This window comes from Nannospalax galili, unplaced genomic scaffold, assembly GCF_000622305.1.
Source record: "Nannospalax galili isolate Female #2095 unplaced genomic scaffold, S.galili_v1.0 scaffold27, whole genome shotgun sequence".
Lineage (NCBI taxonomy): Eukaryota > Metazoa > Chordata > Mammalia > Rodentia > Spalacidae > Nannospalax > Nannospalax galili.
This window is the reverse complement of record NW_008357993.1, coordinates 2750554-2772465: the sequence shown is the minus strand read 5'-3', so window position 1 is coordinate 2772465 and position 21912 is coordinate 2750554. Positions and strand designations below refer to the sequence as shown.

Below are 21912 nucleotides of genomic sequence, written 5' to 3'. Positions count from 1 at the left end.
TTATTGCATTGTGGTCTGATAGAATGCATGGAATTATTTCAATCTTTCTGTCTTTGTTGAGGTTTTTTTTGTGCCCCAGTATATGCTCGATTTTGGAGAAGGTTCCATGGGGTGCTGAGTAGAAAGTATGTCCTTTGGTGCTTGGTTGGAGTACTTGGTAGATGTCTGTTAATTCCAATTGATATATGGTATTGTTTAATTCAGATGTTTCTCTGTTAACTCTCTGCCCTGTTGACCTATCTAATGGAGACAGTGGGTTATTGGAGTCGCCTACTATTAATGAGTTGGGGTTAATCTGGGTCTTAAAGTCTTGTATTATTGCTTTGATGAAGTTGGGTGCATGAGGGTTTGATGAATATATGTTCATGATTGTAATATCTTCTTGATTCATTGTTCTTTTGATCAAAATGAAGTGGCCCTCTTTGTCTCTTCTGATTAGTTTTAGTTTAAAGTCTATTTTGTCAGATATTAGAATTGCTACGCCTGCTTTTTTCTTAGTGCCATTTGCTTAGTATATTTTTTTCCATCCTTTCACTTTGAGATAGTGTCTGTCCTTGAAAGTGAAATCAGTTTCTTGCTGACAACAAAAAGATGGATTTTGTTTCTTAATCCATTCATGTGGTCTGTGTCTTAATTTCATGAAGTCCAGTCTGTCAATTGTTGGCCTTGTTTCCTGAACAACTGAAGTTCTAGCCTTACCTAGCCCTATATATCTTCACGTGTTTTCCCTAATTATCCTCTAGCACTTTCAGAGTTTCTGGTCTTAGATCTATTTTAATTTGATTTTGGGGCAGGGTGAGATATACATATATACCCCTCATTGATGATTTTTATTTCCTCTTCAACTATAATAGACATTTTGGCTGGGTATAGTAATCTGGGTTGGCATCTGTGATCATTTAAAACTGGGAATACTTTGGTCCAGGCTCTTCTGGCTTTCATAGTTTGCACTGCAAGTCAGCTGTAATCCTAATGAGTTTTCCTTTAAATGTGACTTGTTGTTTCTCTTTTTCAGCTTCCAGAATTGTCTCTTTGTTTTGTACGTGTAGAGTTTTTACTATGATGAGCCGTGGAGAGTTTCTTTTCTGGTCCTGTCTGTTTGGTGTTCTCTACACCTCTTGTGTTTGTATGGGCATGTCTTTTTTAATTTTGGAAAATTTTCTTCCATGATTTTGTTGAAGATCTGGTCCATGCCATTTTCTTGGCATTCTTCTCCTTCCTGTATGCCTAAGATTCGTAAGTTTGGCCTTTTTATGGTGTCACACAATTCCTGCATATTCCATTCTTGTGACTTCTTAGATTTTTCATAATCTTTCTTGAGTGGTCTAGTTTATCCACTTTATCTTCCAGTCTTGGTACTCTGTTTTGCATTTCATTCATCCTGTTCTTGAGGCTTTCTCCTGTCGTTTCTAATTGGCTTACTGAGTATTTCACTTCCTTCTTCATTTCATTCTGAGTATTCTTCAGTATTCCTAACTCTTTTCTGAATTCATTCAGACATTTATCACTATCTTCCTTCAGTTCTTTGATATCTTTTTTGTGTGTTCTTTAAATGCACTGAATTCTTTTATTATGTTTATAATTGTTCTTTTAAGTTCCATGTCCTGCATTATCTCTAGGGAGTTCTCATTGTACTCCTCTAGAGGACTATTGGTATTTGTTGTGGATATGTTATTTTGGTTTTTCTTGTTATTATTTTTTCTCTCTGATTTTAAGATGTGTATTTCTTTTGTATTTTCTGATTCTTGTGTGAGACTCACGTCTTCAAGTTTATGTCTACTTCTTTTTATGAACTTTATGTGTCTTTGTGGTTTACTTTTTGGGCATGAAAAGCCGGTTTGTCTAAGCTTCCGGTTCTCTCTTTTGATTTTATATTGGAGTGGCCGGACTGATTTTGTCTTCAGGAATTCCCACTCCAGCCCAGTTCAGATGAGGGTCACATGATTTCTGGTCTGAATCCCTCAAGGAACAATTTTGGCCTCAGGAATTTGGGCGTTGGACTGGCCTGAGAGCCTAGCCCAGGAAAGATGCTGGTCTAAAGCAGCTGGTGGCCGTTCCACCCAGAGAAGCAAAGGCAGATGGGGCGGGAAGAGGTCCCAAGGACTCCTAGGGACTGCACTGAGGAGCTTGGTTGGTCCTAGAGAGAGGCTTGCAGGTGGGAGAGAGGCCTGTGTCAGGTGGTGCTCGCCCAGAGAAGCAAAGGGAGGTCCTTTTTACTCTTTTAAAAATTATTGTAAGTGTATGAGTATATTGCCTACATGTATATAAGTGTACCCATGTCCTGAATGCCTGCGGAGATCAAAAGAGGTGTTGGATCACCTGGAAGAGGAGTAATGGATGGTTGTTAGCCACACATTGGTGCTGGGAACCAAACTCAGGTTTGCAAGAGCAGCAGGTGTTCTTAACCCTTCTGTCCAGCCCTCGCATTTTTTCACTCTTAAAAGATTCAATTATACAAGAAAATTTTATTACTTTTATCTTACTTGAAACATCATACAGCTCTTTTATAGTTTTAGAATGGAAATTTCACTTGGTTGGACCTGGTTCTTCTTAAATCTCCCAGCCCTGTTCATACCCAGTATGTTCGGTGTTGAATCTGTAGTCTTTACACTCACACTGTCCAGTGCTAGCATAGGAGACATGTATCACCGCATCTTATGCACCAGGTTTTCATCCTACATATGGTTGTGTATTACAGTGAAAATTACACTTTGAAAATCTCACATTCTGGGTTTTTCTCCACTTTATTTTTTGAGACATAGTCTTACTAGGGTAGGTTGGCCTAGAACTTACTGTATAGACTCGACTGACCTAGAACTTACAGAAATCCTCCTGCCTTTGTTTCCCCTGTCCTCTGTTCTTTAATGTTATATTTGTTTATTTGTGTGTGTGTGTGTGTGTGTGTGTGTGTGTGTGTGTACATGCCTGTGCCAGTGTACATGTGGAAGTCACAGGACAATTTTCAGGAATCTGTTCTCTGCTTCCACTATGTCAGTTCCAGGGATCAAACTCAGATTATCAGGCTTTATTACTTTTTTTTTGTTGTTGTTCTTTTTGAGACAGGGTCTCTCTGTAGCCCCAGCTGTCCTGGAACTCACTTTGTAGACCAGGCTGGCCTTGAACTCACAGAGATCTACCTGCCTCTGCCTCCCGAGTGCTGGGACTAAAGGCATGTGCCACCACACCGACTAATAATACAATTAAAAAATTTTCTTGAAAGTAACCATCCTTGTATTTCTATTAAAATTTTTATATTTTTCAATTTTTAGTGATTGAAGGCTATTCCTTGATGTAAATCTACCATTTGACTCTCTATTTTCTACCATTTGGCTGTTTTCTCTTTTCCCTTCTACCTTCCTGTTATTTCCTGGTTATGAAGGTCTGAGGTTATTTGTTCACCGTGCAGATAATTATTCTTTAAATCCTAATGTGAGCTTTTGGGACCTGGGGAGTAGGCTCTTGTTTCTAATGTCACCTTGTATATTCAAAGACTAGGGGCTGTGCCTTAGGCATACCTATTTTCCTAGTGTGTGGCATTATGCCTGACACAATGGGTTTTCAGTAAAGAATTACTGTTGTTCCAGAAACATGACAAATATATGAGTATCTACCTTATACTTGGAACCCAGAATGCAGGGTTGAACAAGTCAGAGATTGTTCTTGCTGTCACAAGCTGCGGTATTGTTCTGTAAAACAAGCTGTGTATTAGGATGGCAAGCTTCTCAATGGACAGATCAATTTTTTTTTTTTTTTAAAAGCTCTAAAAGTCACATGGTGTAATAAAAGCAGTCTGAATGGCTTGCTGTATGGTAACTTGAGGGTTGCTTCTGTCTATGGTTAATAAAGAGTTGAGAATTGATTTTTTTCTTTTTTTGTAACTTAAAAAAAACTTTATAGTATTTATTCTTACATGCATATAAGATGTTTTGATAAAATCCATGCCTACTCCCTCCCCTCTAACACCTCCCATATCTCCCCATCACTTTTTTCTGACATCATGTATTCTTTCTTTCTTTTTTTTTTTTAATGTGGCTTTTTGCTACTCTAACATTCCCCCTTTGAAGAGGTAACCCTAAAATCTTTTAGGGATATTTTCTTTTCGGTTTTTTTCTTTTTCTTTTTCTTTTGCTCTTTTGAGACAGGGTCTCGCTGTAGCCCCAGCTGGCCCGGAACTCACTATGTAGAACAGGGAGGCCTCTAACTCACAGAGATCCACCTACCTCTGCCTCCGAGTGCTGGGATTAAAGGTGTGCACCTCTTATTTAGAACTGTCCACTAGTTAACAGGTTGAGATGGAATGCTATTGTTCAGGCTAATATGTTTTGACCTGGTAAGTTAATTTTTATCCGTTATACTTAAATGCAAAATTCCATACCTGAATATAACAGACTGCTGAATTAGTGATTTTAGAGCCCCAAAGATCACTTAGGACTGAATTGGGGGATTAGGAAATATATCCTCAAATATTTTGGTCATTCTGTTATACATTTAAAAATATGATTACAACAATGGAGGTTTTCTGTTAGAAAATGGTGTTTCTAACTCATCCATGGTTCCCCGCTCTCACCATCCCGCTGCAAAAGTGGAAAGGGAAGGGTGAGTGGCTGTCCTGCATAGACACATGGGCTTTGAAAGAAAAATGCATGTGCTTTGGCTGAGCTACACTTTTTCTTTCTTTTTTTAAATTTTTATTTATTATTACAGGGCCAGCTCTCAATATTGCAAGAAAAAATAGACCATTTGGAACGTCTGCTAGCTGAAAATAATGAGATCATCTCTAATATCAGAGATTCTGTTATCAACTTGAGTGAGTCTGTGGAGGATGGTCCAAAAGGTTCACAAGGCAATGCTAGCCAAGGTGTAGCACACACCCGGTCTTCCCAGTTAACCCTGCAGGCTGACCCCAAAGACTGTTTGTTTGCCTCACAGAGTGGAAGTCAGCATCCAGATGTGCAGGTAATGGAGACTTTTGCTGGTAATTACAGAGCCTTTTTGTTTTGTTTTCAAATTTGATCTTGTGTCTGCTCTTATTTGGTAAGTTGATTAAATTCTGGGCTACAGTTTCAATTTTTGCTGTGATTTGATTAGTCTCATCATTTTTTGTTAGTGATACAGTTCACTACTTTCATGTTTCTGTCAGTTTTCCTTTAAGAATGGCTTTTTTGTCTTTATTTTCTGTAACAGTTAAAAAAAAAAATCTTTAGAGCTTTAATTTTTGCCAAAGAGATTTCCCTATCTCCTTTTGGAGAATAGAAGAAAAGTCTTGCTGTCACTCTGTGTCTGCCTTCCTACTGTAGGAGCATAGCTATTTGGAGTAATAGCCTTTTGCAGGGAAGGGAATATTCTAGAGCTGTGCTTTCTGCTGGGGAAAGTATCTTCCTCACATGGTTGCCAAGCACTTGAAGTGTGGGCCATTTTGACTTGATGTACTCCGAAAGAGAAATGGAAACAAAGTGCCTTGGACTTAACATGTAAAGTACCTTAGTTTATTTTTATGTTAATTAAATCTTGGATAAGTTAAATAAGATCTATAATTGATATTTTACTAGTATATTTAAGATTGTATATTGTATTATTTCACTTGGGCAACTAGGAGGTAATGAGTTGAAAACCAGGGTCAGAAAGGACCCTCTGTCTTTCTTAAACTCAGGATGTGTCACTCACTCTACCCTTGCTCTGAAAATTAGCAGAGGGCTGTGTTAAACCTTGTCTTAGGCCAGAAATTTGAATAATACAGGGGATTTGGGGGTCTTAAAGAGTGAATATTTTAAAGTTGTGCAAAATTAGATGGCCTCCAGCCTGGCTTTAGAGAAGGCATTTTCCACTAATTCTTGGGGGCATAGAACATGGTCATGGCTCACATGCCAAGCTGCAAGCAGCAGGTAGTGCAGCTGGCCAGGCCTTGCACCTGCAGCCTCATTAGCTGGTGTGTGGGCAGACTGAAACATGCCGGGAAAGATTCTGTGCTTTCTGGGTTATCGAATTCTATGAGGCATGGCTTCATTTTGGCTTTTGAGTGCCTCTTCAGTGCCTACCTTTGACCATTGTGCTAAGGGAAGGGGCAACACTTTTTGTTGTTTTGCCCTTTTGGTCTAAATGTGGGTTGTATACAGAAGAGTTGGGGAGTAGTCATGTCGGTGGGCAGAGTGAGGCATGAGGATACTTACTGGAAGAGCTATAGGGCTGAAGAAATAACCAGATAGAACCAGAAATAACAACAGGTATTGCTGATGCCTCCTCTTGCCTTGCTGTTTCCCACAGGTATGTTGGCTTAGCCTTAGAATGGTCTTATTTAATGTCTTATCCATAGAATGGTCTTATGAGTTCCACAGCAAGAGATATGTTATTGTCTTAAAATAATTTATCATTTTTATATAATTTTCTGGTGTTTACAGATTGTCATAATAATATTAATTAGGGTATAATTTTTGCAGCCTGTTTCATTTTAACAATTTAAATTTTATTTTTTTTAATGTTATGGAGAATATGAAGAATAAAAGCTAAGTTTTATATTTTCAAGGGGACAGTGTTTTTTCCTGTTTACAAATAGATTATTATCTACAAAGTATTCTGCACTGGAAAGCTAGAAAACATTTGTTTGCATTTTGAAAAGGGGTCTCACTGTGTTGCATTTTGACTTCAGGACTTAGTGGTCTTCCTGCCTCAGCCTCTTGCCAGGACTATTCCTGTGTAATTGCATCTGACTGTAGAAAACAGCTGGATACTTTTCTTCCACTTTTAAGTGGTTGTGCCTGGTTGACCCTGCTGTAATTTTATTTTTAGAATAAAAATTGTAAACCTAGCAGAAAATATACATTATTTTCATTCAGGTATAGATTTAGAAAATAAATGTGATAATGAAGTAAAGGTATCCCATATAAATTAAGAAAATCATTTTGAGTACTATGTTTGAAAATGTTGAAATGTTTAGTCATAATCAAAATTCATGAAAAACATTTGTTGTATTCCTATGTTCTTATTAAATCACACTGATAGTAAAAATAAAACGAAGAAGGAATTGAATAAAATTGTATTTATTAGATGTAGATAGGGAGGGGATTTTTGTTTTGTTTTTTGTATTTTGACACAGGGTCTTACTGTGTAACCCTGGCTGGCCTGTAATTTGCTGTGTAGACAGCTGGCTTCGAACTCATAGAGCTCTGCTTGCCTCTGATTCCTGAGTGCTGAAATTAAAGACGTGTACTACCATGCCAACAGGGAGGGGACTTAAAAATATATTTAAAAATATTTTATTTTTTCATTTTTGTTTTATGTATATGAGTGTATTGTCTGCATGTGTGTAAGTGCACCTGTGTAGTGCAATGCCTGTGGAGGTCAGAAGAGGGTGTTGGATTGCCTGGAACTAGAGATCCGAACTTTTGTTAGCTACCATGTGAGTGCTGGGAATTGCACCTGTGCAAGAGAGCAGCCAGTGCTCTTAACTGCTGACCCATCTCTCAAGCCCCTTAAAAAATATTTTAAAATTTATTTTTATTTATGTATGCTGTGTGTGTGTGTATGTATGTATGTGTGTATGTGTGTGTCTGGGTATATGCATGTAAGTACCTGGGATTCCCCAGAAGCTGGAGTTACAAGCAGTTGCAAACTACCTAGTGTGGTTGTTGGGTCCTTTGGAAGAGTGGAACAGCCTCTTAGCCTCTTAAGTGCTGAGCCCTATCTCTAGCCCCCAAGGGAAGGAATTTTTTTTTTGGCAGGTTAGTTATGTAGCACAACTAGCATTTCAGATCTTTGAATAATGGTCAAATATTTTTGACCTTAAACTTTTAAATTAATTTCTACAGAAATAGTTTTGTTTCATAATATACATATATCTCAGCAGTATTTTGAGCAAATATGGATTGACATTAAGTATAAATTAATAATGATTAAACTTAAATTTTTTTTCTTTCATCTTTTTAGATGTTGGATGTTTATGATCTAATTCCTTTTGATAATCCAGATGGGGGAGTTTGGAAACAAGGATTTGACATTAATTATGAAGCTGATGAGTGGGACAGTGAACCCCTTCAAGTATTTGTGGTGCCTCATTCCCATAATGATGCAGGTAAAACTTGCTCTTCAAAATACCTAGGGATCAGTCGGTTGGTCATGCTTCTTTATTTAGCCCAGAGTCCTGTAATAAAGCTGGTGGAGCTTGCTTCTCACATTTCAGACATTATTTCTGACATTGCCATGATGTATTCCTCTTATGTCATTGCATCGTAGTGTTTCTGTTTTACCAGTTTATGTGCCATTCTAGGTAGACTTGCATAGCAGGAAATACTGGTGGACATGAGAAGGACCTAGCCTTGGGGACGAAGGTCGCGCACATTGCAGGGGACTGAAATATCATTTCAGTTGCTTCTGGTAAAATAGTGCATGGGAGAATTATTTCATATATGTTAAGGTATACTACAGAAAGGCAGAGTGTTAATGGGAAAATTTGAGTCTTTAACAGGGAAGTACTAGGAAGTGATTTTGTGGTCAATGGTGACAGTCAGCCGTGGGTAGCAGTCTCAGCCTGGTCCAGCAGAGAGAGGAGTCCTGCCTCCCTCTGAGGTATTTTTATCTGGTTGAGTCAGGATAAGAGCATCTTAGAGGATGAAATGGAAAGGAATCATGCATGGTACAACAATAGCTGCTACCATGATTACTGTATTTTATATGAAGGCTTCTATTTATTGGGGCCAGAGATTTCTGCTCCCTCCAGGTAAGGAGAAACTGCTATAATTTTAGTGGTACATAGACTTGATCTGCATATTTATTGGTATGAGCCACAGTACAGAGTAAATGGCTAGTGAATTTAGTGGAAGGATTGTTTTCTTAAAAAATTATTATTATTATTATTATTGTTATTATTATTACTGTGTGGTGTGTTATGTGGGTACACATGTCGTAATACTCCTGTGGAAGTCAGGACAACCTTGTGGAGTCACTCTCTCCTACTTTTACATGGGTTCTGGGGATCAAACTCAGGTTGCCAGGATTACATGGCAAGCAACTTCACCTGCTGAGCCATCTTGCGAGCCCTAGTTCCAGCATTTTTGGGGATTGTATTTTTGAAGACTTTTTAAAAAATTATTTTTGGAGGCCTGCACTATCTGTTTATCACTTTTTTCAGTGTCTTAATTTTGCCTTTACTACCAGAGAACCTGGTTTTTCAAGTTCATCTAGTACTCTCAAGGTCTTTTTCTTTACATCGCACATGCATGTATCATCTACTTACATTTTTGTCCTACAAGTTGATACAATGTGTTCTATTTATATGGTCATAACTTTCTATGAATGATGCAATGTAGAACTTTAGGTCTGAACATGATTTTATCATACTTCTCCAGTTTTGATTTTTCTAAAAACTTTTACCATCCATTTCCCCTTTCTACATCCTTAATTTCCACCAATTTCATTTCTTTATTATTCCGTAACATAAGCACAGAACTGTAATAATAAAAGATGTGGTTTACCAGCCAGGCTGTGAATGTTTTACAAACATCTCATGCTTCTGAAACCCTTGAAGGTTGGTGGTGCCGCTATTCATGGCAAAAATATTGCTATCTTGCCAAGGTGACTCAGGCAGTGAATGTACTGAAATACCTCATGTCAGGGTTACCGTGATCTAACCTGTGTGGCAGAAAGAACATGAGTTTCCTCTTCAATGTTTGCTCATTCTGGCATAGTCACTAGAAGATACGTAGGGCCTTCTCGCCCCATCTACATCCTCTTCCACCATAGGCTGCTCCCACACTGCCTACATTTGTATGCATATGTGGATGGGGATACTTGAAGTGTTTTTACTTAGCCTACTCCTTAGAGTTCAGGCTTGCTAAGGGCTAGAACTCTGTCTTGTTAGCTGCACTACATGGAATGTCTAGACCAGTAAGTGGTGTATTGGATCAGTCATTACAATTCTGTTAAATGAGTCAGTGAAATAATAACTCTCCAGACTAGGGTGAAACACCTTGCTTGCTGCCTGTCCTGTGTTTCCCATCTTTTGTGCTATCTACTTATTCATGTTCCTTAAAAAAATTCATTCAAGATGTGTTTTACACATTTATAGACTGACAACAGTATTACGCTCTTTGAGGGCAGGGATTCCTTTTAGATTGCTGTTTGTTTGCTTTATTGTTCCTGCTGTAGTACGTTGTTTTGTGAGAAGAACTCTTTAATAACTGTTTTTGGCTTCAATAAATGATTCTGTCCGATGGTATCCTAGCAACCATAGTGGAATCTTTTTGTCTTAGTAAAAGATGTTAATGACCCTTACCCTCAGGCCCTTCTACACTTGCGTTAAAAATAATGGTCAGAAACAGACCTTTTAAAGCAAAAGCAATTTGGCCATGAAGCAAAATGCTACAGAGAAGAACCTTCTGATTTTTTAAAGTAATTTTCACTATTCCTTAACAAAAATAGAATATTGATAACCTAAATTTTCTGTGAAAAATAGAATCATTCAGATCATGAAAAATCACTGGTTTAATGGGGTGTGGGGGAAGGAAAAGCAAGTGCATGTGTATTCCAAGTCAAAATATGACTGTGATGGGAAATCTTTGTAGAATACTCCCAAATGAATGTGCAATTAGGCAATTTACTTTCTAAATGAGATTTATAGCAAGTTGTTTGCATTTTCTGTAGCAACAATTTAAAACAAGCTTTGGCTCAGTAGTTTGTTTCATCAGTGGATTTATGTCTGTTGGCAATGGAAATATTCAAAATAAATTTTCAAGAGTCCTGTGTTTATCCCCTAACAAAGAATTTATATTGGTGTATTTCTGTACACAAACATACATACATAGAGGTAAGTGGGTGTAGATGGTTTTCTTTTGAGGCTGAGTTAGTATTATTCTGTAATAAAAGGTAAATTTTAAGATGTTTGTGTCTTAATAAACTTCCTAATTAAGTCTTCTTCCAGGCTGTAAGGACATGTAACAGTTGTCATGTAATAGTAAAACAGTTTACATGAATTAAAACACAATTGGAAAGGAATTGTTAGGTAAATGCTTATAACTTTGTATTGTTATGCTTTTGAAAAGTTTTGAATCATAGACCATGAAATTAAATGTTAGTTGACTGATACATGTTCATGTTGTATATAATAAGCTGATTAAAACACAATTACAGCACCTTTGTATCTACAATCTTAATTCTTTGCTTCCCACTAGTTAAACTGCTGAAATATTTAGTTAATTTTCCTTCAGAGAAATCACAGTATGTAGAGAGAAGATAAGGTATACTAAATGGAAGATAGAACAGCATATTGTTAGTTAAGTAATTTGTAAAATGAACATTAGAAAATAATTCTCCCATGCTATACGACTCTAAAATAGTAGGAAGAGCTAGTACCATGAGCTGTACTGGAAAATAGTTTTCTTTTGTGCCTTTGCAACTCTTGGAAGCATTTGTTTTTTTTAATTGACTCAGTGATGGAATTTTTCAGCTTTTTTTTTAAACTAAGAAAAAAACATTTTTATATTTAGTATTATGATAATTAGAAATAGATTTGTTTATAAATCTGTAATCTAAATGATTTCAAAAAGAAAAGAAACATGAGGAACTCTCAGTGTGATGTTATTTTCGAACATTTCTGATCAAACATTATTGAGTACTGTTGGAATTTGGGAACAGTTCGGTTGGCCATCTTAATGAATGTGTAGATCAAAGTGTGGAGAAGGAAGCCAGCCAGGTGGTCAGCAGAGGAGAGTTCGGGTATCTGCAGTGTGGGAAGGGCTGACTTTGTTTAGCTAGCGCAGGGTAAATTGAATGCTTTGGTTTGGGCAACCTTGTTGGGAAACTTGAATTCGAATTTCCTGAGCCTCTAAAGTGCGAGGAAGAATTTTGCCTATCCTGAGTCAGGGGAGGGGGAAGTAAGCCATGTTTAATGGTGCAGTAATTTGTTGAAAGCCAATCAATGATAAATTCTCAGATGCTTGTGAATTAAAGCTCAGGGTTGTCTGATTTTAAAATGCTTGTTCTTTCTATTTACCACACTGTCTCGTAAGATACTCTGTTTACACCAAATAGATTCTGTATCTTCTTGCTTAATCTTAATCTTCCATGCTGATTAGGCAATTTAGACATTTATCTAGACTTTTGGATCATTAATAGCATTGTCACATTTATCAAATAAAAATACAGTATACTCAGTCAAATTTGAATTTCTAATAAACAATGAATAGCTTTTTAGTGTGTGTGCATGTATGTTCCAGATATTACATAGGACATTTTTATATTGTTTGCCACTGAAATTCAGATTTAATTTAGCATCTTGTATTTTATCTGGAAACCTTACTTTGAAGAGAATGATAGCATTTTAGAATTAAATAATTCCATAGATTTGTGGAATTCTTTTTAAAAATTATTTTAATTTTATTTTATGTGTGTGAGTGTATTGCCCGCATACACCTAAAGTGCACCCACGTCCTGCAATGCCCGAGGAGGTCAGAAGGCCTCGGATCTCCTGGAACTGGAATTGCCTGTTAACTGCCATGTGGGTTCTGGGAATCAAACCCAGGTCCTCTGTAGTGCAGTGCTCTTAACTGCTGAGCCATCTCTGCAGCCCCAGTGGAATTCTCTTTTATTTAAAAGATACCCAAAATGTGTCTATTGAGGTTCCTCTTTAGAGCAAGAAGATGCAGGTGGTTTGAGCCTTCGCTGGACTTCATTCTCAAGGAAACACACGTTCAGTTGCTTTTGAGAGATGTTGGTGATCGTAATGCATATCTTGACTCTCCTCATTTTGGTTACCTTGGTCTGTCTTTCTAGCCTGGGTGTGTGAGACTTACCACTGCCCTGGTAATAAGTTAGCACTGTCCCTTAGGGCTACATTTCAGCCTTTTTCCCACCAACCTAAGCGTTTTGCACATACTAAGTCTGTTACTTCTCTGAAACTTCATGACAGTCCTAAAGCATTACTCTGATTTCATAGGTAGAAAAGAGGCAGGAGGAGGCTAGGTGATCCATTCATATCAGAGTGGATTTGGCCTCTGTGATTTTTGGCTCCAGAACCAGGACTTGTGATTTGTTCTTTAATATAATATTGCTTCTCATGGAAAACCCTACTGAAATCACAAGCAGAGCATCTGTGAGGAAATTAAGTACTGTCAGTGGCCAGCATTATCTGTGTTGGTATGATTAGCTACAAACATGATTTTATTAACTGTCTAACAAAACTGGACACATCACCACACTGTTTCCTATTCTTTTTTTTCTTCTGATTTATTTGTATTGGGATGGATGTCCTGTCTTTAAATACTCCATACGTGGGGTGGTGAGTAGTTTTCCTCATCGCTACGTTTTTCAACAGTCTTTTCCAGCTTTTAAAGTGACTTCTAGAAACTTTGATAGTTTGCCCAGCATGTGTGGTCATAAGGCTGAATAGTAATCCATCAAAGGAAACCACTTTTTCTTTACTTTTAACAATGTCTTTCATATCTATACCGCTAGCCCCATAATTTCCAGGGATTAATTTCTGTGTGGGAAGACTTATTTGGCCTCAGTTGATGTTAGTGGATGCAACCCTTACCTGGAAGGGGAAGAAGCGAAGCATAGATTTAAAAATTACTTGGGAGCCTGACCTCACACACAAGTGTCAGATATCAAGGCATGCATGTCTCTTAATGGGCACTTAGGCAAGCAATATGGGAAGAGGTCAGAGTTTTGCATTGAGCAGCTGCAAGATGAACCCAAGCCCAGCAGCTATCCTGGGTATAATGCAGATTATTTCTGTGGTATGGGGGGACATCCAATGCAGGCTTCTCACATGTATTAAAAAATGCTCAACAGTATAATGGAAGTGAAGCTGATACGCTTAGAAAACTCTTAGATGACACTGAGCCACCTGGAATGAAAGGCTATCTTGTTTTGGAAACCTCTGAGTTCAAAAGCATTTAGGATTTTAGGAGAATCAGCAGGTTTGTAGATTTGCAGAGTCTTTGGAAGCCTCAGCATCATCTTTGACACACTTGTAGCTTGGAAACTTTTAGTCAGTCACTAAGTTCTCAATTTTACCTCACTCTCCTCTTGTTTCCTTCAGTCAGTTTCTTCTGCAGTTCATAACCGTTGTAACGGAATTACTGTAGCAGGCCCATTTCCTGTTCTTCTGTTTGAACTAAACCTTTCTAATATATGTCTGATATTCTTAGTATGGACACTTGAAAGCAAAGATCTGAAAATCTTAGCTTTCTTCCTCCTAAGTTTCCTTGTTTAGAAGATTTTTGGTACCTGTTCCCCAGTTCTGTTTTTACTTTCTTCACTCATTGTGTCCCCGAGTGTGTTCCGCAGTATACCTGTACCCACCTGGCTTCTGCACCTGGCACACCTGGTGGTTTAGTTTTTACCGTGTGCTCTTCCCTCTGTCCAGAGGGTGACTATTGTAAGACTCTCTGTTCTGTTATTCTGGTAGAACTTCACTATTTATTCCCACAGCCATTTTGTTCTGATTTTTTTCTGTAGACTCTCTTGTCATTTAGTTTTGCCTTATTAACCCTTATCGGACACTCAGTACATGTTTGAATGAGTAAACTGAAATGTTAATTACAACTATGAGGGGGACAAAGAAAGCTTAACTTATAATAGAAACATTAGAATTAAAATTAATCAGCAGCATAATCAAGTAATAATAATAATTAAGATTGTATATTGACTCTCAAGAATAAGATTGGATGTTGCAGTTTAATATTGAAGGATTAACAAGTGATGGGAGAAAACTGTTGATCACTTGTTGATCAGGAATAACTTAATTACTGAAAGAAGCTTTCTTTTAAGTTATAAACTCCCTTTGTATTTATTTTTAAATTTTAGAATAGATGAAGTGGAATAAGTCAGAGCTTAAGTTGCATATCATAAATGCTAGCACCAGTATCATTTACCTGAGTTTAGTAATTACTTTTTACTCGAAATATTTTCATGTTTTCCTAAAAGTTAGTGATTATTTAACTTTTGAGTGGACTTAATGTTCTTGTTAAAACATGATGGGCAGCTGTTACCCTAACAGCATAATAATAATGCTTTTAAGAGAAGCTTCCCTCTTTGGAATGCGTGCTTTAAGTCCTCTTAGAACTGTTAGAGAATTTTAAAATACAAATATTGAAGCAGCTTAGAAACACTAGAGGATTACTGAGGTAGCAAAACGCACTAAAACACTAAATAGTAGAGCTAACAGTACAGAACATTTTGCCTTTGGTTTCATTTCTTCTTGAAGTAAGTTTGCATTTATATTCCCCGTACTGTTATTTCGGTCTTTTGGCTGTGCATTTAGTTCATCTGTTAAGCACATACTCACTGAACTCTTATTTTTATCTGTTTGCACCAGGTGCTAGATTCATGAGAGTTGGGTTTGAAGTTTCAGTTGTAGTGTGTGCCCAGTCCTGCATTCTAAAATTTGCAGGATCAAGGGCAACAATATACAGAGGCTGCTATACCCTGTTTCTAATATTTAAAAGTCACAAATCAGGGCTGGAGAGATGGCTCAGCAGTTAAGAGCACTGACTGCTCTTGCAGAGGACCTGGGTTAGAGTCCCAGAACCTGCATGGTGTCTACGAACCATCCTTAACTCCAGTTCCAGGGGAATCCGACACCCTCTTCTGACCTCTGCGGCATTGCACGACACAGGTGCACTCACATACATGTAGGCAGTACACTCATACACATAAAATGTATTTAATAGATAAAATACATTTAAAAAGTCATAAATCCAAGAAGGAGATTGCAAAAAAAGAGAGGAAGAAAAAGCACAAGAAGGAAGAGAGGAGAGGGTAGAAGGGGTAGTAGGGAAGAGATGTGATGAGGAGGTGGGGTGGGGTGAGGAGGTGGGGTGAGGAGAATGGGGCTGGGATGGGAGGTGGGATGGGATTGGTGAGGGGATGAACTGAGATAAGATGAGGAGATATCATGAAATGAGGAATTGAGACCCTTTTCTTCCTGTCTGGAAAAATAGAAATAGCTCAGTGGTCTAGTCAGCCCAGTGGGGGTTAGACTTCTTAGGCCCCAGTTTCGCAATAGAAAGTAGTGGTGTTATTTGGGGAGAGACAACCTGTGGAGTAGCCCAAATTTCCTTTTCTCCAGATCTGCCTTTATTCCCAGCCAGGAGGAGCTGTGCTTGTGGACAGTGTAGTGCTGTTTACATCCCTTTGAATGACAGCCTCTTGGATCCTCTCAGATCTGGAGGTCCTTCTTGCAGGGCTGAGCATCCTGATGAGGAAGGACTTGCAGGAGGGACCTAACAGGCTGTGGAAGCCAACTTGGGGCTGTTTGGACAGATTTCTAGGCCTTGGGATTTAAGAGGGCAGGGCAGACTCTGAGTGGACAAGTTTTATGCCTTGGGGCATTATTGTGGACAGGAATGTAGTCAGTGCAAGAACCAGGAGGTTTTTGGAGTCCTGTGCTCAGGCCATGTGCTCGGGTGGTATTGTGTATGCCCATGTGCCAAATGAAACAAAATGTCCCTTAAGAGGACCAGATCTCCAGACTTCTAAGCCATGATCGGGAATCCAAAATTAACATTGCAAATCATGATTTGCCAATGAATAATTACTAGGTTGCCTAATTGCACATAGAAAATAGATAATTGGGCTTTCAACTTTGAAATGGGATTTATACCTTCTTTGTAGAACTTCTGATTATTCATTTGTTTTAGATATTTTTTCACTTAAAATAGCTGTTAGCTCCTTTATGGTGATAGTGTTGTTAGCTTGAAAAAGAATAAATTGAAAGGTATTTTTAATGTTATTCTAGCCTTGGTTCAATTTCCTAGTGTATTCAAGGGAAAGAAAAAGCTGTGAATTGACCACTTAAGTAAATCAGCTCGCGACTGAGTGTCCTCAGATTATTAAATCTACAGATAGGAATATAATTTTATATCACAAAAATTCATTGTATACAACTTTTCATAAAATATTATCTTTCTGATTGGCCTCATGTTAATATGCAATTGTAGTTTTTATAGCAATTTAGAGGAAGAGAGAACCAATTCAGTGGAAAAGGGAATACTTGATTAGTCTATTGTATAAGAGCAATAAAAACTAATTTACTGTTATATTACTCAATATTGAAAGCTGCAAGAGGCTATCTTTTAGCTCATTCTTCATTAATTGTGGTATATTGTAGTGGTATTAGTATCTATTATAGATGAGTTTTATGGAAGGTTTTTAAGTTGGTATCTCTGAGCTCATGTAAATATCTCTGACATATTTTCTGTGTGATTGTTGAAGGGCAAATGAAGTATTGAAGACAGAATGGATTAATCAGTCACTGTAATTCCTCTATGAAAACTCCTGTGATAAGCCAGTCTTGGAAATGATCTTAGTTCATAACAAATTACAACTGTTGGAAATACATAGTTACACTTAAAAAAAAAAAAGCCTTTTACCTGTTCATCTTTATGAAACTAGCCCCACTTACTTTGCCTTTTTCTTAGATTGCTGGTTTTTAAAAAATTAATGTTAAAGGCTTTCCACTGCCCAGAGCTATTTTAATTTAGTCAATAGTCAAGTAATTAGAAAGTAGCTTTGACCTTTGCTAAAATGTAGGTGAAAGGTATATGTGATATTTTAGAATGAGGATTCTAATTGAGTCCTTTAGGAAGTATCCATGGTCCTAGATCATGATAGAAGTACATTTGCTTAGACATCTGTGAATGAATTCAGTTTAATCTTGTATTAAGTAGGTAGAAACAGCATGACAAATTAAATGTTATGGTGGGTGCTAAATCAATATTGTGATCTTTAGTTTTTGAACAATAGTAACACTAATTAGTTCTTAGGCTGCACTAGTCTTCTCAGCTCACTGTAACAAAGCACCACAAACTGAGTGGCTTACACACAATCAAAGGTTATTTTCTAAGTCTAGACCCTGAAAGGGAAGATAGCAGCACTGAATTTTTTTGAGGCTCCTTTCCTTAACTTCTAATGACCCTTTCCCCCAGGCTTCTTTGTGTGTGTCTGGGTCCTAATCTCTTTGTATAAGGCACCAGCTGCAAAAGACTAGGATCCTCCTTCATGACCTTGTTTTACCTTACTAACCCCTTTCAAGACCTTACCTCCAATAGGCACATTCTGAAATAGGAGTTAGTATTTTAGCACATAACACAGTTTAGTCTCTAACAGGAGCAAAGAGTGAATTATATGCAAACTGAATTTATGAGTAACCAATATGCTTTTAAAAATATTTAAATTGTATATTAAAAATTGTTAGAAATGCTTTTGTAAATCTTGTTTTCCCTAGTTTGATTGTGTAGCTCAGTCTTCAGTACTCACTATTTTCAAACCCAAGGTTATTGGCATGGACAGCAGGTGCTGTAACATCCTCATTTAAGGGTAGATTGGGTTTTCTTGGCTCACCTCTGGGGATTGAGCTTTAGGGCCTTATTCAGTGCTCTGAGGCAGGGCTCTGAGTTAGTGACTTTGTGAAACATGGTAGGATTTCTTGTATATCAGTGTTGCACGAGAGACCTTTGAGTTTTTCTAAAGGCACAGGCCTTTTAGTCTAGCATGGAAAAGTTAAATTATCCAAGAAGCGCTATTTGATGGCAAACCAGCTTAAACATGCTCTAAATGAAGAAAGTCCTGTAAAGAAAACTTGACATTGTATTCCTGTTTGGCTCCTATAGCAGATGCTCAACAAATCACTTTAGAACGAGTGAGTTCGAGCAAGAGAGTGAATGGTCACAGCTGCAGTTCCCTTCTCAAAAACACCTAATCATATTGTTGGAACAGGTGCCTTATCTTTACCATCTCTCATGTTTTTTGTTTCTCACTAGCAAATACAGTATTCATTGAGTGGTAAATTAATCTTAGGCAAGCACAAGCCCTCCCTGTAGTTCTGTTCTTTCCCACGTGTGACCTTTGGCAGCTCTTGAACAGTAGTTCAGCATAGAAGTCTAGAAATTCTCCATCCTCTAAGATTTCATGCATGAATACAAATCATTTCCACGGAGTCTACTTTGCCTGCCATCAGTCTGTGAAATTGGTGGCTCTGTGTATTGTGGCTTTTGCCATTTTAGTCATGTGTCTGATGGGGCTATGCTTGGACTTGAGTCTGGTTAAAGATTTTGCTTTGGCGCAAATGCTGTGTAAACAGTTTCCAAGATATTTGTAAAGTAGTAAGATAAATAAGAGGACCAAGTTCTACTTTGGGAAAAAAAAGAATAGGTAAGCAGTTGTTTGGTGTTACCTCGTGGTTCCGAAAAATTAAATGATGATAGCTTTTAGGAATAAATGCCTATTTTGGGCCGAATTCTCTGCTCAGTATTTGTATTGGTTTAGTAATTATCTTATCACTCTACTTTTGAAGTTTGGGCTTAGTTTGTAATTGCAGTACTTTATCTTAGTTTCTATTTACTGAGTGGGCAAGCATTTCAGATGTACAACAAAAAGATAAAATTTTGATCCCAAATTATGAAAACAATACTTGTTAGTACTGTTTAGATTTTTAAGATTAAAAACAAATCCTTAAAGTATAAATCAATAATTGAATTAAGTATAAATATCTGCTTTTTACAGAACTTTAGGTCATCTTTCTCATTTCTGTGGAAATTTTTGTGCAGTATCAGAGTGTTTTCATCATTTCAGTGTCAGTGGGTTTTTTATTTCATGTCAACTAAAACAGTTCCACTAACTGAACACATCTTTCTATGAATAAAAGAGCTAAGGGTATCCAACAGTAATGCAATAGAATGTGACTAAGTTGAAATCAGCTGTATAAATCACACCTTCTTGGTGTATTTGTGTCTTGATTTAGGTTGGTTGAAGACTTTCAATGACTACTTTAAAGACAAGACTCAATATATTTTTAATAACATGGTCCTAAAGCTGAAAGAAGACTCCAGCATGAAATTTATGTGGTCTGAAATCTCTTTCCTCTCAAAGTGGTGGGATATTATAGATATTCCGAAGAAGGAGACTGTTAAAAGGTTTGTTTCAAAACTTAAAAAAAATTAGTAATATTAAAGATCCATAACAAATGTAGAATTTTTAGGTGATTTTTTAGCTTTATATCTGAAACTTAAATAGTTATTCATGTCTCTTTTTGATTCATCTCTTGAGGACTGGAAGCATAACCTTTCCATTGAAATCCGTATGCTTTATGTTTGTCCTAGGAATAGAATTGCAAGGTCAAACGGGTTTGATATTTTCAAGACTTTTTATTTTATTTTAAAAATTATTTTCTTTTCTTTTATGTATATGAATGTATTGCCTACATGTTTATAAGTTGCAGCCTTGTTGTGCAGTGCCTGCAGAGGTCAGAAAAGGGCGCCATGTCCCCTGGAACTGGAGCTATGCAGAGTTGTGGGTGCTGGGAACTGAACCCAGGTCTTCTGCAAGATCAGCCAGTGCTCTTAACCTCTGAGCCATCTCTCCAGCCCCTAATTTGCCTTTTGATTGCTTACACAGTTGCATATTTTCTCATATGAATAGTTGTGTATATGTGTGTGTATGTGTGTGTGTGCATGTGTGTGTGTGTGTGTGTGGCTTGCTTCATATTACTTTATTTTACTGATTTGTATATGTTTTCCTCTGAAGACTTATTTATTAATAAGTTCACAATATAGACTTTTTATGTTGTCAAATCTGTTACCTTTTTTTTTTTTTGATACTGCCTTTGCTATCATGGTTCCTTCTCAACTTACAATTGAGGCAAATAGTTCATTTTTCCTCTAATTTTATTTTTTTAGCCCTTAATTTAAAAAAATCCAAATTATGTTTTAAAATTTGGTGTGATTAGAGGTTCTCTGATCTAAGCACACCTATTTTCAAGAGTTAGAAATTGTTGTGGGTTGTGTATTGAATGCCCCTTGTACAGCACCTGCTGAATTAGTCACTGTTCCAAGCACTTTGCAAGTTGTAACTGGTAATTCCCTCAGCGGTTCTCTGAAGTAGGTGTAGTCATGGTCTCAGTTTACCATCAGGACACTGACTCATTGAGGGTTCTGTGCTGTTGTGACAGGGATGGTGGTCCTCCCTGCCCAGGCCGTCTACCTGTTGAGCACTTTGCACACTGTTACTTCCCTCAGATATAAAGTGCCTTCCTCTTTTACTGATCAGAAGTGCCTTCTTTATTGTTTCTAAATATGTATTGACTTGAGCTTTCTCATTTGTTTCATGGACTTTAATGTTTATGATATTCTTCATAACTGACAGTCTGAATCTTAACTTTCTGTGTTGAAAAATTATTTTAATGAGTAATGATTTAACTTCCCTGAAGAGCTCTAGAATTAATTTAACTTCTTCCTATCCCATCAAAAATACCCTTAGATTTTTATAGATTGACACGAGTATTTAAAAATAATCTGGATGTCTATCATACACATTGGAGGATATTTTTTCCCCTGACAGCAGCCTTGAGGTATTGGCTAGAAGGGTGAAGTAGGCTTTGGGGGTATGGGAAGGAACTAGGGAACCACCATGGTCAGAGGAGCCAGCCACCCTTTTCATAAACACATGTGGCCATGGAGACCAGAGGTGTCAGTATATCCCTTTAATTATACAAGATAATCCACAATTCCAAATGTTATATAACATACCTTGATTTGAGTTTTAAAAGTTGAAATATTAACAGTGATTTAGATTAACATACTATATGAGGTGGGAACCAGAACAGAGAGTCGGGGAGGAAGGATAGAGAGAGGGAGAACTGCTGACTAGTATTTCTGAATTCATAGCTTAGATCTATGAACTGTCTTATAAAATCACATAGAACTGGTGTTTTCTTTGTAGCTAATTCTTAAGTATTAAAATGAGGAGGCTTTTGTTTGTTTATATCCTACTCATTGAGTGGAAATAAAATGTATTGTCTAAAAGATTATTATTATTATTATTATTATTATTATTATTATTATTATTATTATTTTGGTCCTTTTGAGACAGAGTCTCCCTGTAGCCCCAGCTGGCCTGGAATTTGCTATGTAGACTAGGCTGGCC

The 21912-nt window shown here is 37.3% G+C and overlaps 1 protein-coding gene across 1 annotated transcript in view; it reads left to right on the top strand.

The window, feature by feature from the left end:
* Positions 1-21912, top strand: part of Man2a1 (mannosidase alpha class 2A member 1) — a 196963-nt gene that overhangs the window by 30771 nt on the left and 144280 nt on the right. Inside the window, exons 2-4 of the mRNA XM_008856011.2 lie at positions 4705-4956; positions 7921-8065; positions 19733-19904. Coding sequence (XP_008854233.1) covers positions 4705-4956; positions 7921-8065; positions 19733-19904 — 569 coding nt within the window. The remainder of the gene's footprint in view (positions 1-4704; positions 4957-7920; positions 8066-19732; positions 19905-21912) is intronic.